General features: G+C 41.3%; 1 protein-coding gene across 1 annotated transcript in view; it reads right to left on the minus strand.

The window, feature by feature from the left end:
* ufm1 (ubiquitin-fold modifier 1) overlaps window positions 1-14,500 on the minus strand; it is a 42,662-nt gene extending 28,162 nt beyond the window's left edge. The window contains exons 1-3 of the mRNA XM_072262866.1: window positions 14,440-14,500; window positions 11,409-11,465; window positions 6,000-6,057 (exon numbers count right to left, since the gene is read on the minus strand). Coding sequence (XP_072118967.1) covers window positions 6,000-6,057; window positions 11,409-11,465; window positions 14,440-14,441 — 117 coding nt within the window. The 5' untranslated portion in view covers window positions 14,442-14,500. The remainder of the gene's footprint in view (window positions 1-5,999; window positions 6,058-11,408; window positions 11,466-14,439) is intronic.
* Window positions 14,501-15,299: the final 799 nt, after the last annotated feature.

Below are 15,299 nucleotides of genomic sequence, written 5' to 3' on the forward strand. Positions count from 1 at the left end.
CTAGTTTACAAATACAATACAGACTGATTTAAATTGGCATCTTACTGGTCAAAAGAGGTCTTTGCACTTCTATTCAAGCACTGTACTTTCCTACAATTAAAGGAATATAATCCAGGCCTGAATATATTAAGATCACCTCTGTCAATTCAAAGCATGTCTGCACCATTGCAGATAAGCCAACGAAATACAAAACCAGTCACTATGCTGGCCAAAAATCTGTTCTTAGATGCCCATTTCCTTAGGCAGTGGGCACTCAAAAGAAAATCATTCCTGGAAACAAAACAATGACATTATTAACCAAAAAAAAGTTACTTTACAGAAATAAAAAACTTATTGCAAAATAGGATGACATTTGGCCCATTGAGTTTGTACCAGCCCTTAATTGCCATTCCTGCTCATTACTTGCTTTCCCTTCAGCGTCTAACTAATCCTTTTTGTGCATTTTCCCATGCCCTTACAAGTTCTAGATCATAATTTGCATATATAGATTTTCTACCCCCATACACCTCTTGTCTAAGATTTTAAACATGTCCCTGCTCCTTGAACAATCTGATAAACCAGACCTTTCGTCTTTTTACCAGACTCAAGGAAACTTCTATCCCGCTGTTGAAAGGCTATTGAAAGATCCTCTAGTTTGGCAAGATAACCTAGCTTGTCAATGGCCTTGCACCTGCCTGCCCTGCACTTTCTCTGTCACTGCAAAATTTTGCTCTGCATTCTGTTATTGTTTTCCTTTGTACTACCTTATGCACTGTTATAACGAAATGATCTGTATAGAGGGCATGCAAAATAAAATACTTTGCTCTTCCACAGTACTAGACCATAATAAACTACTTTTTCTACATCAGGCTTTTGCTTTTAATCCATCAATTTTGTTTGATCCAAGGGAAACAAACTCAGCTCCTCCTGTTTAATAAAGTTAAATTCTACTAGAACACTTCAGTAAATCTTAGACCATTGCGTACTAGTTAGGTTACTAAAAATGGATGTTTGAGGAGAGCAAGTTCCTTGACCACAATTATAATACCTTTGAAAATAAATTATATCTATTAATAATTTTTTAAAGTATATAAATTATGTAGCTATGTTTACAACTGTGTAAACTGTATATACATATTTTGCATAGGCACTGCAAATACCAAAAAAAATTTAAACACAAGAGATTCTACAGATGCTGGAAAACCAAGGCCACACACAAAATGCTGGAGAAACTCAGCAGGTCAGGCAGCATCTATGGAAATAAATAACGACGGTTCAGGCCACAACCCTCCTTCAGGGCTGGAAGAGGGAGGGGAAGAAGGACCAACTGGAAGGTGATAGGTGAAGCCAGATGAGTGAGAAAGGCAAGGAGCTGGAGAAGGCGGAATCTGACAGGAGAGGAGAGGGGACCATGCGAGAAAGGGAGGAAGTGTGGCACCAGAGGGAAGCGATGGGTAGTTCAGGAGAAGAGGAAGAGGCCAGAGTGGAGAATAGAAGAGAGCAGTGGGGAATAGGAGAGATAAATGGGAGGGAAGAAAATAGTGGAAGGAGAAATCAAGGTTCATGCCATCAGATTGGAGGCTCCACAGACTGAGTATGAGGTGTTGCTCTTCCACCCCAACTGTGGTCTCAGGGTGGCAAAAGAGCAGGCCATAGGCTGACATGTCAAAATGGAAATTAAAATAGATGGCCTCTGGGAACTTCCGCTTTTGGTGGATGGAGTGGAAGTGGTCCCCCAATTTACGTCTGGTCACACCAATGTAGAAGAGACTGCATTGGGAGCACCAAATACAATAGACAAATCCAACAGATTTGCAGATGAAGTGTTGTCTCACCTGGAAGGACTGTTAGGGGGTCCTGAATGGAGGTGAGGGTGGAGGTAAGTGGGCAAGTGTAGCATATCAAGCAACATACACAATATGCTGGAGGAACTCAGCAGGCCAGGCAGCATCTATGGAAAAAAGTACAGTCGACGTTTTGGGCCAAGACTCTTCAGCAGGACACCAAAACGTTGAGTGTACTCTTTTCCATAGATGCTGCCCGGCCCGCTGAGTTGCTCCAGCATATTGTGTATGTTGCTTGGATTCCCAGCATCTACAGATTTTCTCTAGCTTCTGAAGTGTAGTATATCTGTCATTTACAGGGATATGTGCCAGGAGGAAGATTAGTAGGGAGGGACTAATGGACAAGTAATCACATAGGAAGCAATTCCTGCAGAAAGCAGAGAGTGGTGGTGGGGTGAACTAAATATGTGTTTGGTGATTGCGGAGAATATGTTGGATGCATTAGGGATCAAGAGATATCTGCTACAGACCTGTGTTACTTGTCCTATGAAATCCTTCTCATATAAATTAAATGAGATGCTACTTATTCGATTGTACATAGCTCCTTGGACCCACAAAGGAAAATGGGATAATCTTAGTTAACAGCCAAGTTGTCCTGGCATGTTTTTAGAGATAATGTTTTGATTATCATTTTTCATGTCATTTATTGAAGTCAAACGTCTCAGCAGTATTAAGCCAGAATCTTGCTCTACAGCAGTGAAGTTTTCCAGATGTTTACTGCCTCCCTCTCTTTGCCCCAACAATTCACATCAGTCGGCATGGTCAGAGCTTCTACGTCTTTGCCCTCGATTCGGATTCAAGAGTCTAACATACAAATTTCATGTATTTCAGCATCACAAAGAAGTGGTTTGCATGAAAAGATTTTACAAGGACCTGGAAATAGCAAGTTATGATCTCTACCTAAAAATGACGAAAACCAATTGAACAATAACTTTCCAAGAAATCTGGGTAACTTCCAGGAACGGGAAAAAAAAATGTAAGCTAGGAGTAAACAACAAGGCAGTTAGATGTAACTGGAGAGCACTTAAAGAGGTAGATTTTTCAATGTAAACATTATTCAGCCCTGATAACTGACACAATATAATCAATGCTTCTGAATTTCCTGGTTTCCAACTCTCAGGCATCAGCTTGAAATTGGGCAAAGTACTGATTCACTTATTACTCTAATTATTTACAAACTGTATTGAAAATTCTCATTGATCATAGCTACTACACACATTTTGGAACTATTTTAAAATTATAATTCAGGATACGCTCTTAGAACTACAGGCAGCAGTAGCATTTTCTTTTGCAGAAAATTAGTTTGCAGGTATCCAGATTCATTGCAATTTGGATATGAGATTCCTCACTTTCAAGCTAAATCATTAAAATATTTAGGAATAACCCTGCCGAAGGATCTTTCAACACTGTCTCAGGTAAATTATGGGCCATTAATCTCAGAGATAAAAGCAGATATGCATAGATGGAATCTTATCCCCTTTTTAACTTTAAATTCAAGGATAAATACTATAAAAATGAATATTCTTCCTCGGTTATTGTACCTTTTCCGTACTTTACCGGTGGAGGTGGATGATAATCAATTCAGGGAATGGGACAAATGGATTTCCCACTTCATTTGGCAAGGAAAGAAACCTAGAATTCAATATAACACCTTACAGTTAGGGAAGGAAGGGGGAGGTATGGTCCTTCCTTGCCTGAGAAATTATTTTTATGCCTCACAGATAACCCCTCTGTTATATTGGTGTAATAGGGAATATAAGGCTAGATGGAAGGAAATAGAATTTGGATTAGTTGACAGTTTTCCCTCTACAGGCCTCAATAGCTGACAAAGGATTGATGGCCCAGTTGGAAAAATTTAAAAACAGTTGGATAAATCTTACATTAAAAGTATGGCAGAAGGTGGTTAATTCATGTGGAATTAATAACATGTTAAAACTCTTTAGATGGTGTGCATATGATACCGAATTCCTTCCCAACAGAGGAGATAAAAGATTTGAGCTATGGATAAAGAAAGGTCTTACAAACTACCTCTCATTTATAGATAAAAGAGTATTACAAAGTTTCCAAATCCTGCAGGACAAACATGGCCTAGAACATAATGACTTTTTTAGGTACCTTCAAGTACGAAACTATGTTAACCAGAGTTGTAGATATACAGACCTATCAACAGTAGAATTAGAATTTTTCAAGATTCTGAATTCGGCTTGTAGCTCAATACCTAGTAAATCAGTTTCTCGAGTATATAATGCACTCTCCCATGCTAAAAATGTAAATACACTGTATATTAAAGAGAAGTGGGAGAAAGAAGCAGGGTTGGTACTTTCAGAGGAGGCTTGGGGGAAAATCTGCAGCTTTCAATGGTCCTCGACTAATTCTTTGACTTGGAGAGAACATTGTTGGAAAAACATTATAAGATACTTCAAGACGCCATATCAGGAAAAATATAAAGATACAAACGTGACGTGTTGGAGAAGGTGCGGCTCCAAGAAGGCAAATCATTTTCATATTTTCTGGGATTGCCCTAAATTAAGTCTATATTGGGAAGGTATTCATAGAACATTAGTTAAGGTACTTAGGTCCCAGATACCTCTGAACTTTGAGACGCTCTATTTGGGGCATGTATTGTTTCTTCAACAGAAGGAAGATATAAAGTTGCTGCAGGCCCTCTTAGCGGCAAGAAAGAAATCAATCACTAGAAAGTGGCTAAATCCAATACCATCTACATTAGATTGGCACGAAATTATCTTGGAAATATTTAAAATGGAAAAGTTGACTTACACCCTGAGAATTCAAAAAGAAAAATTTTATCAAATCTGGAATAAATGGATTGAATATATAACCCCAATGCGAGCAGACTTTAGATGACTCTAATGATTTATACTGCTCTTCTCATCAACACAGTAATATTGCTAACGTAAGCAGCCGTAGTCTAAATGTCTTTTTTTTTGTTTTCTTTTGGAAAATAGAGAATTAACACAAGTAAAGGGAAAGATTTGGGAAAGGGATAAAAAATGAAAAAATTAAGTAAATAAGTACATAGGGATTGGATAATTATGTCTGCGGGCAGGAGCAAGCATGAACAAATTAGGATATAAACATCTACAATGGTTGTTACATAGGCTTATATACAACATTTTGGACCAGTGGAAATGGTCCAGAAGAGTTATATGGAAACTATTATTACCATTTTTCATAACAACTAATACCATTACTTAGCCTAATAGATTAGAATTACCACAGTACATAATTATCTATTTAAGTGTCTAATTTCCTTTTATATCATCTCAATGTCTACTTAAGAATATATAAATAATTATAGTTTTATACATATAAAAGAAAGGAAAAGGTTATATGCGTGAAAAAAGTACATGATGTTTGTGAATTCCTTATCCAAATAAAAATAAAATTAAAAAAAAAGAAATTCCTCACTTTCTTTTCTCTATTCTGGTTTAAGACGGTGCTGGTAAAGCACAGTGACGAATTGTTGGCAGCAAATACAAGTACTATCTACTTCATTACTCACACTTTTTCTGGTAAACAATCACTGCAATCAATAGGGCTGTACAACCCGGCATTTTTAGGGTGTGAACTGAAATCTCGAAAGTGCAGGACAGTTGCATCATGGCATACATTGGCTGAATAGAAGCAGTGAGGCATTGAGCCTTGGTGTGGGAAACGAGACAATGGCTGCTGGAGCGAACTTGGAGGCAATTTGAAGAGGCAGATCTGAAGCGAGACAACAGGGCCAAAGCCTAAGGGCAAGGAACAAGCCTACGTTTGACTGATTTAAGCGCTGGGCCAGATTGGCAATGCCGAGTACGGGCCAAATTGAGTCTGCAGGGCCCAGGCTTGAGCCCGAGAGTGAGGAACAACCCGCTGTTTCCGATTTAAGTGCTGGGCTAGATTGGAAGGGTCAGGGTGTCGGGGCCTAGGCGAGAGAGGCCGGTGTTCAGCTCGCTGCTCGGCAAGGTTTACTCATCTAGGATACAGAGAACAAACAGTACACTCCATGTAAATATAAGCCACAGCAGGAGTCTGTTTGTCTGTAGCAATGGGTTTAGTATGCTGAAAAGGTTAAGAAGCTGATAAACACTTTAAAAGGGAGCATTTGAAAGCACCCCCCCACTCTCCTCCCACTGCGTAGCACAATTCTATTACATACACAGTTGTGCCTACCTCTTCTGCTGCAAACTTCAAAACTGCAGTGAAAGGGGTGGCTTCAGGTACACTCAGCCTAAACGACAACCAAAAAGATTTCTTAAAATTTGCAGAATACAATTTAAATTCCATTCCTTATTCAAGCACCTTAACTAACATGTTTGATGCTACTTATGTCACATGAAATGTGAGAGTGAGGAAGGATTAACCTCTGGTCTCCATAGTTGTGTCTATAACAGACCAATGTGAGAAAAATTCAAATTTGCTCATGGAAACTTTAATACAAAATCTACAAATCATCTTTCCCCACTTAGCAAAGAAATTAACAGATTAGGTCAATGGCAGATGCAATCTCAATGGCTCTCCACATGGCTTTTGACCACCTGGACAACACAAACACCTACATCAGGATGCTGTTCATCGACTATAGCTCAGCATTTAGTACCATCATCCCCACATTCCTGACTGAGAAGCTGCAGAACCTGGGGCTCTGTACCTCCCTCTGCAATTGGATCCTCGACTTCCTAACCGAAAGATTGGTTGTAACATATTGGTGATAACATATCCTCCTCCCTGACGATCAACACTGGCACATCTCAGGGGTGTGTGCTTAGCCCACTGCTCTACTCTCTCTATATCCATGACTGTGTGGCTAGGCATAGCTCAAATACCATCTATAAATTTGCTGCTTTACAACCACTGTTGGTAGAATCTCAGGAGGTGATGAGAGGGCGTACAGGAGTGAGATATGCCAACTAGTGGAGTGGTGCCACAGCAACAACCTGGCACTCAACAGTCTAACAAGCTTGATAGAGTTCTTTGAGGAGGTGACCAGGCATATAGATGAGGGTAGTGCAGTGGATGTGATCTACATGGATTTTAGTAAGGCATTTGACAAGGTTCCACACGGTAGGCTTATTCAGAAAGTTAGAAGGCATGGGATCCAGGGAAGTTTGGCCAGATGGATTCAGAATTGGCTTGCCTGCAGAAGGCAGAGGGTAGTGGTGGAGGGAGTACATTCCGATTGGAGGATTGTGACTAGTGGTGTTCCACAAGGATCTGTTCTGGGACCTCTACTTTTCGTGATTTTTATTAACGACCTGGATGTGGGGGTAGAAGGGTGGGTTGGCAAGTTTGCAGATGACACAAAGGTTGGTGGTGTTGTAGATTGTGTAGAGGATTGTCAAAGATTGCAGAGAGACATTGATAGGATGCAGAAGTGGGCTGAGAAGTGGCAGGTGGAGTTCAACCCGGAGAAGTGTGAGGTGGTACACTTTGGAAGGACAAACTCCAAGGCAGAGTACAAAGTAAATGGCAAGATACTTGGTAGTGTGGAGGAGCAGAGGGATCTCGGGGTACATGTCCACAGATCCCTGAAAGTTGCCTCACAGGTGGATAGGGTAATTAAGAAAGCTTATGGGGTGTTAGCTTTCATAAGTCGAGGGGTAGAGTTTAAGAGTCGCGATGTAATGATGCAGCTCTATAAAACTCTGGTTAGGCCACACTTGGAGTACTGTATCCAGTTCTGGTCACCTCACTATAGGAAGGATGTGGAAGCATTGGAAAGGGTACAGAGGAGATTTACCAGGATGCTGCCTGGTTTAGAAAGTATGCATTATGATCAGAGATTAAGGGAGCTAGGGCTTTACTCTTTGGAGAGAAGGAGGATGAGAAGAGACATGATAGAGGTGTACAAGATAATAAGAGGAATAGATAGAGTGGATAGCCAGCGCCTCTTCCCCAGGGCACCACTGCTCAATACAAGAGGACATGGCTTTAAGGTAAGGGGTGGGAAGTTCAAGGGGGATATTAGAGGAAGGTTTTTTACTCAGAGAGTGGTTGGTACGTGGAATGCACTGCCTGAGTCAGTGGTGGAGGCAGATACATTGGTGAAGTTTAAGAGACTACTAGACAGGTATATGGAGGAATCTAAGGTGGGGGGGTTATATGGGAGGCAGGGTTTAAGGGTCGGCACAATATTGTGGCCGAAGGGCCTGTACTGTGCTGTACTATTCTATGTTCTATGTTCTAACATCAGTAAGACGAAAGAGCTGACTGTGGACTTCAAGAAGGGTAAGACGAAGGAACACACACCAATCCTCATAGAGGGATCAGAAGTGAAGAGAGTGAGCAGCTTCAGGTTCCTGGGTATCAAGATCTCTGAGGATCTAACCTGGTCCCAACATATCGATGTAGTTACAAAGAAGGCAAGACAGCGACTACACTTTATTAGGAGTTTGAAGCGATTTGGTATGTCAACAAATACACTCAAAAACTTCTATAGCTGTACCATGGAGAGCATTCTGACAGGCTGCATCACTTGTCTGGTATGGAGGGGCTACTGCACAGGACCAAAAGAAGCTGCAGAAGGTTTTAAATCTAGTCAGCTCCATCTTGGGTACTAGCCTACAAAGTACCCAGGACATCTTGAGGGAGCGGTGTCTCAGAAAGGCAGCATCCATTATTAAAGACCTCCAGCACCCGGAGCATGGCCTTTTCTCACTATTACCATCAGGGAGGAGGTACAGAAGCCTGAAGGCACACACTCAGTGATTCGGGAATAGCTTCTTCCCCTCCGCCATCTGACTCCTAAATGGACACTACCTCACTTTTTAAAATCTATTCAATATACGTAATTGATTTACTTGTTTATTCATTATTATTATTTTTATTTTATTTATTTTTTCTCTCTGCTAGATTATGCATTACATTGAACTGCTGCTGCTAATTTAACAAATTTCACGTCACGTGCCGGTGACCAAACCTGATTCTGATTCGAGAGATGAAAGAGATTCGTTTTATTTGCCATATGTATGTCGAAACAGATAGTGAGATACGTTATCTGCAGCAAATCCAATCAGTTTGGATTGTGCTGGGGAGCCTGCAAATGCCGCTACACTTTCAGTAGCAACACAGGATGCCCACAACTCACTAACCCTAACCACAAGTCCTGAAATGTGGGGGAAGCCAGAACACCCAGCAGAAACCCACGTGCTCATGGAGAGTCCTGGTGTGACCAATGGAAGGCTTTTTTAAGAACGAAAAATAATTCTGATTGAAGTTAGAGACAGAAACGGATGCATGTCAACTCTGGCTGGGTTTACAGGCCATTACTTCCTACAAAGCGAAACCTAACATCATGAATGGCTGTAATGTTTCACTCCCAGATGAGCTCAACCTTTTGTGCTCACTTTGAAAGGGAGAATAAAATTACTCCTGTGCAGCATCTCGTGACCCTGTGATCTGTCTCGGAGGCCAACCTCATAACATTTTACACGAGGGTGAACCCTTGTAAGGCATCTGGTAGGGCACTGAAAACCTGTGCCAACCAACTAGTGGGAGTGTTCAAGGACATCTTCAACCTCTCACTGCTGTAGTCGGAGGTCCTCACCTGCTTCAAAAAGGGCGACAATCATATCAGTGCCCAAGAAGAGCAGGGTGAGCTCTCTCAATGATTATCACCCAGGGGCACTCACATGTACTGTGATGAAGTGCTTGACAAGTTGATCATGGCCAGAATCAACTGCAGCCTAAGGAAGGGCCTGAACCCACTGCAATTTGCCTATCACCACAGTAGGTGTACAGCAGATACAATCTCCTTAGATCACCTGCGCAATAGCAAGACCTAGGTCAGGATGCTGATAATTGGTTACAGCTCAGCAATCGACACCATCATACCCCCAGTTCTAATCAACAAGATCCAAAACCTGGGCCTCTAAACTTCCTTCTGCAATTGGACCCTCACCGAGAAATCACTGCCAGTGTGGATTAGAAATAACATCTCCGCCTTGCTGACAATCAACACTGGTGCACCTCAAGGATGCTTGCTCAACCTACTGCTCTGTTCTCTGTACACCCACAACTGTGTGGCTAGGCACAGCTCACACAGCATCTATAAATTTGCCGATGACACTACTATCATTGGCTTAATTTCAGATGATGACGAGGTGGTGTACAGAAGTGAATAAATCAAGTGGTGTCACAAAAACAACTGTGCATTCAACGTCAGTAAGATAAAAGAACTGATTGTGGATTTCAGGAAGCGGAAGCCAAGGGAACACACACCAGTCCTCATCGAGGGAAGAGCAGTAGAAAGGGGGAGCAGCTTCAAGTTCCTGGATGTCAACATCTCTGAGGATCTACCCTGTGCCCAACATATTGATGACAAAGAAAGCGCAACAGTGGCTAAATTTCATCAGGAGTTTTAGGAGACTTAGTGTGTCACCAAAGACACTCGTAAATTTCTAAAGATGTACAGCGGAATCCATTCTAACCGGTTCCATCACCGTCTAGCAGGGAAGAGCTGCAGAAAGTTGTGAGCAAAGCCAGCTTCATTGTGGGCACGAGCCTCCCAAGCACACTTCCAAAAGGCGAAGCCTCAAAAAGCAGCAGGACCCCAATCATGCTCTCTTCTCATTGCCACCAACAAAGGGGCAATATTTCAGGAACAGCTTCGTCCCCTCCATCAGCAGATTCCTCAGTGGACAACGAACCCATGAACACTACCTCACTTTTATTTTGCTCTTTTTGCACTGTTTAATTTTCATATATACTAACTGTAATTTATAGTTTTTAATTATGGATTGCAGTGTACTGCTGCTGCAAAACAACAAATTTCATGACATATACCAGTATTATTAAACCTGATTCTGATGACGTACAAACTCCTTATAGGTAATGGCTGGAACTGAACATTGATTATTGATGGGATTACAGTGCCAGCTCTTTGCATGTCACAAACTATCCATATATTGCTTCTGACTTTGCACATAATACAAAAAGAAGAAACAGCAGGTATGGGTCATTCATGCTCTGCCATTCAATAAGATCACAGCTGATCCACCATATCTCTGCAGCTCTTTCTGCACATCACCCAATTTTCTTAACGTTTTGACATTTCTTGAATATACTTAAATACCTACCTCTATAGTCCTCTCAAATGGGAGAATTCACCCTCTGGGTGAGAATAAAAGTAATATGCCTTTTTTAAAAATTCTTCAAAAAGTTTTGAAGGACCCCATCACATCCAATTTCTGATCAGTATGTTCAATTTGCAACTCTCTCAGCATCAATGCAATTGTTTCCTCTGTAAACCTAGTAATTTCTGATTGTACTGTAAATGAACTAAATTAAAACTAATCCTATATTTGCTAAAATCTTATAACTGTCCTGAACTTTACAACCTTTATTGTAACTTTTAGATAAAAAGCAAATATGGGGATTTCATAAATGGGCAATAACAATATTAAGAAAATAAATTAAAAGATTAAACAAGAGTTGTAATTTAAAATAATGAAGAATGCCTCTTACTATAATACAGATGCAATATAGGAGTATTCAAGGAATTGAAAGTTACAGTAAGGATGAACAAATATTACACAGGTAAAACTCAGGCCAAGGCTGCAATTTTCAGCTATATTCACTTACACTTTGTATGGCAACTTTGGATCTGATGTCAGTGTGATTTTAAAGGTAACTTTTGACCTAAACAAAAAGAAAGAATTGATCAGTCACAGTGAGCTGCTATTAAGTCATTCTGTTAAGAATACTCAACATGGTACAATTAGACATAAATATTAAAACTGCTGTTCACTGAAATGTGCTATTACAGAGCACAATTATTGATCTTTACAATAACTTAGTTCACGAGTGTTCTTCCTGGGAACAGTGCTGCTAATTAATATCATATATCATTCTTTAATTCCAACCTGGTCAAATTATACATAGGAACAATATAATTCTGGTGATCTGAATATTCATGCTTCTTTGCTGCTGGTTTCAGAATTACAATCCCAATTCTTGCAAAAAATACTGATTTTCTCTCTCTTTCTCAATAACATTCAATGTAGTTAAGAAAATGTATTGTATGTATAAAATGTATAGAAATAAATACATTTATGTTATTGCTACCTTTGTAAAACAGGATATACTTTAATGTTACAGGGACAGTCCATTATGCAAAGTCCCAACATTAAATAAATGTTTGACAAAAGCAATTAATATAGTGGGGACCAAAATCCAGAGTGAGGGAAAAGATAATGATGGAGTGGGAGAGGAGATAGAAAGCTTTTGATTGAATTCTTCATGCAGAAGGTGATGAATGTTCACTAGTGAAGGCAGTGAACACCTACTACTTGATTTTCTGATATGGGACGTATCAACAATATGGGATGAAATCAGAGCATCTAGAGGAAATTCACACGGTCATATCAAACATGTGCAAACTACTCAATTAGCAGCAGACATCACTGGAACTGAGCAGCAGCTCTGATAACTGTGCCACTGCTACTCCTGTTCCCTTTTCTCACTCCTTTCTTTTGCCTACCGAAGCAACAAATCCACACAGCAGATGCCAGTTCCTTGGCTCTTCACTGAACTTTAGAACATCTGGACAGCTAAAGATGCTCAGCATTCAATACCATCCTCCCCTCAAAACTAATCAACAAACTTCAAGACCCTGGCCTCGATACCTCCTTGTGCAACTGGATCCACGATCTCTGCAGTTGCAGACCCCAGTCAGTTCGGATTGGCAAGATCTCTCCCATGATCTGCATCAGCACAGGTACACCACAAGGCTGTGTGCTTAGTCCCCTGCTCTACTCACGTTACGCTTATGACTGTGAGGCTAAGCACAGCTCCAATGCCACATTTAAGTTTGCTGATGACACCATTGTCAGAGGACAAATCAGCATATAGGAGGGAGACTGAAAATCTGGCTGAGTGGCGCCACAACAACCTCTTACTCAATGTCAGCAAGACCAAAGAGCTGATTATTGACCTCAGGAGGAACCAGCCAGTCCTCATCGGAGGATCAGAGGAGGAGAGGGTCAGCCACTTTAAATTCCTCAGCATTATTACTTTGGAAGACCTTTCCTGGGCCCAGCAAGTAAGTGGAATTACAAAGAAATCACGGCAGTGCCTCTACTTCTTTAGGATTTTGTGAAGAGTCTGCATGACATCTAAAACTTTGACAAACCTCTACAGATCTGTGGTAGAGAGTATATTGACCAGCTGCATTAGTCTGGTAATGGAAACACCAATTCCCTTGAAAGGAAGATCCTACACAAAGTGGATACCGCCCAGTCTCATCATGGCTAAAGTCCTCCCCACCGCTGAATAGATCTACAAGAAACAATGTCACAGGAAAGCAACATCCATCATCAGGGGCCCCCAGCACCCAAGTCATGCTCTCTCCTTGCTACTGCCATCAGGAAGAAAGCACTCTCAGGACTCTCACCACCAGGATCAGTAATAGTTATTACCCCTCAGTCATCAGGCCAGGATCAGGAATAGTTATTATCCCTCAATCATCAGGCTCTTGAACCAAAAGGGGATAACTTCACTCGCCCCATCATCAAAATGTTCCCACAACTTATGGACTCACATTCAAGGACTCTTCATCTTGTGTTCTCGATATCTTTTGCTTATTTGTTACTATTTCTTTCTTTTTGTATTTTCAATTTGTTGTCCTTTACACACTTGTTGAACAAAAGACAGATGGTCTTTCATTGATTCTAATGGTTATTATTCTATTATGGATTTATTGAGCATGCCTGCAAGAAGATGAACCTTGGGATTTTATATGGTGACAGACATATACATTGAGCTTTAAAACTTTATGGAAGGAGGAGGACAGGACAACAGAAGGATGAATTATATTTCTTCATGGATTGATGACCAAGTCTGAAAGAAAGTGATGGAGAATAAGTTCAGAGAAGAAACCTTTAAAGTGTCATTTGGCACATTTGAGTGATCAGATATTTGGGCAAGGCAAAGGGTGTGGGGGTGGGGAGGTGATACAGGATTCAGAAAGTAGGAAATACATGGATTGGGAAAAGTTAATTCAGAGACAAGTGACGAAACAAATAGGATTTTAAGTGTGACAAAAAGGGACCCAGGTCCACAGTATAATTTTTTCAAATTGCATTCAGAGCTCAGAATATCGTCCACACTACGGAGACCAATTACAGATTGGGCAATTATTTTGCCGGCCACTTACACATTCCACATTGACCCAACATTCTGGTTGCCTGTTACAATAATACCTAAGACAGTAGGCTACAGTACACCTTAAGCTTACTGTCTTAAGGTATAACACGTCATCTTCCTATACAGCAGTGTGTAGACCAGCCCAAACGACGAATTTATCAGTTACGGATAATGATTATACTGCCCATTCATATTTCAGACCCTCTCTGTGCATGCTTTAGTGCCCTATAATCCTCATTTTTTGTTATTTAAATTATTCTTCTTTCATGTTCTTTTCTTCCCTAGTTACCTACTCCCCCACTCCAAGCCTCCTCGACGATGGACCCTAGCGACACGCCAACCGGGGCATTTACCGCTTTAAACATAAAAGCCGAACAATACACCCGTCCGGAGTGACTGACCATCCCAGGCGGCCCGCCAGCCCCACGGTACCGAGAACGGGACAGGACAGCACAGCCACCGCACTCACATTTTCCCACCCGGTCACGGCGCCGAGCTGCGGAGGCCGGAAGTGGTCGCGCTATTACACGTCACCAGTACCGGGAGGACCCCGCCGTGGACGTCAATGTCACCGCCCGACAGCGGATGGAAATTCAAAACCCAATTCACCGGTTTGGCCGATTTCTATTTAACTAAAATTTCCGGTCCCGCCGCTGCTGCACTTATTTCCGAAATGCCATGTTCAGCAGGCATCTCTCTAGAAAGCTAAGCTCTGGGAGGGAAAGCGAAGAGAAAATGGTGGTAGTGAGTCATTTGGATTGTGGCGGTTCTTTGGCCGTCTGATAACTGCTCTTCCTTTGACTTCACGTTGGAATTACTTATCTGAAGGTATAGGTGTTAAACCTGAGGCATCCACGTTGTTGTTTTACCAACGTAGTTCACTCGTTTGCATCAGCTGCTTACACCGAGCAGCACACAGAAGAGGAACTCAGCAAGTCAGGCAGCATCTATAGAGGAAAATGTTTTGTAACTCCAAAACATAAAACTAATTAAAAGAAAAATAGAGGAGCCGAGAATGTAGGGCTGTGTGCCACGGGACACTGTTGCAGTCCTTTTAAGGATTTAACAATTGCTATAACAGGTTCCTGCCAAACCTGGCTACTGAGTCCACCCCGTCAACTCATTACTGCAGATCGGGAAGAAATCACATTGGACAAAGCAGTGTGAGGTGGCTTTCAGAAAAGTAAAGGAAATGGTGACATAGACACTGTACTCGCACATTATGATTCACATCATCCAGTGAAACTCACCTTATGGTACATGTGCAGTGATGTCAGATGTTGTGAGTGATGTAAGTGAATGCCCCATAGCCTTTGCATCATGTTCCCC

Source organism: Mobula birostris, chromosome 7 (assembly GCF_030028105.1).
Source record: "Mobula birostris isolate sMobBir1 chromosome 7, sMobBir1.hap1, whole genome shotgun sequence".
Lineage (NCBI taxonomy): Eukaryota > Metazoa > Chordata > Chondrichthyes > Myliobatiformes > Myliobatidae > Mobula > Mobula birostris.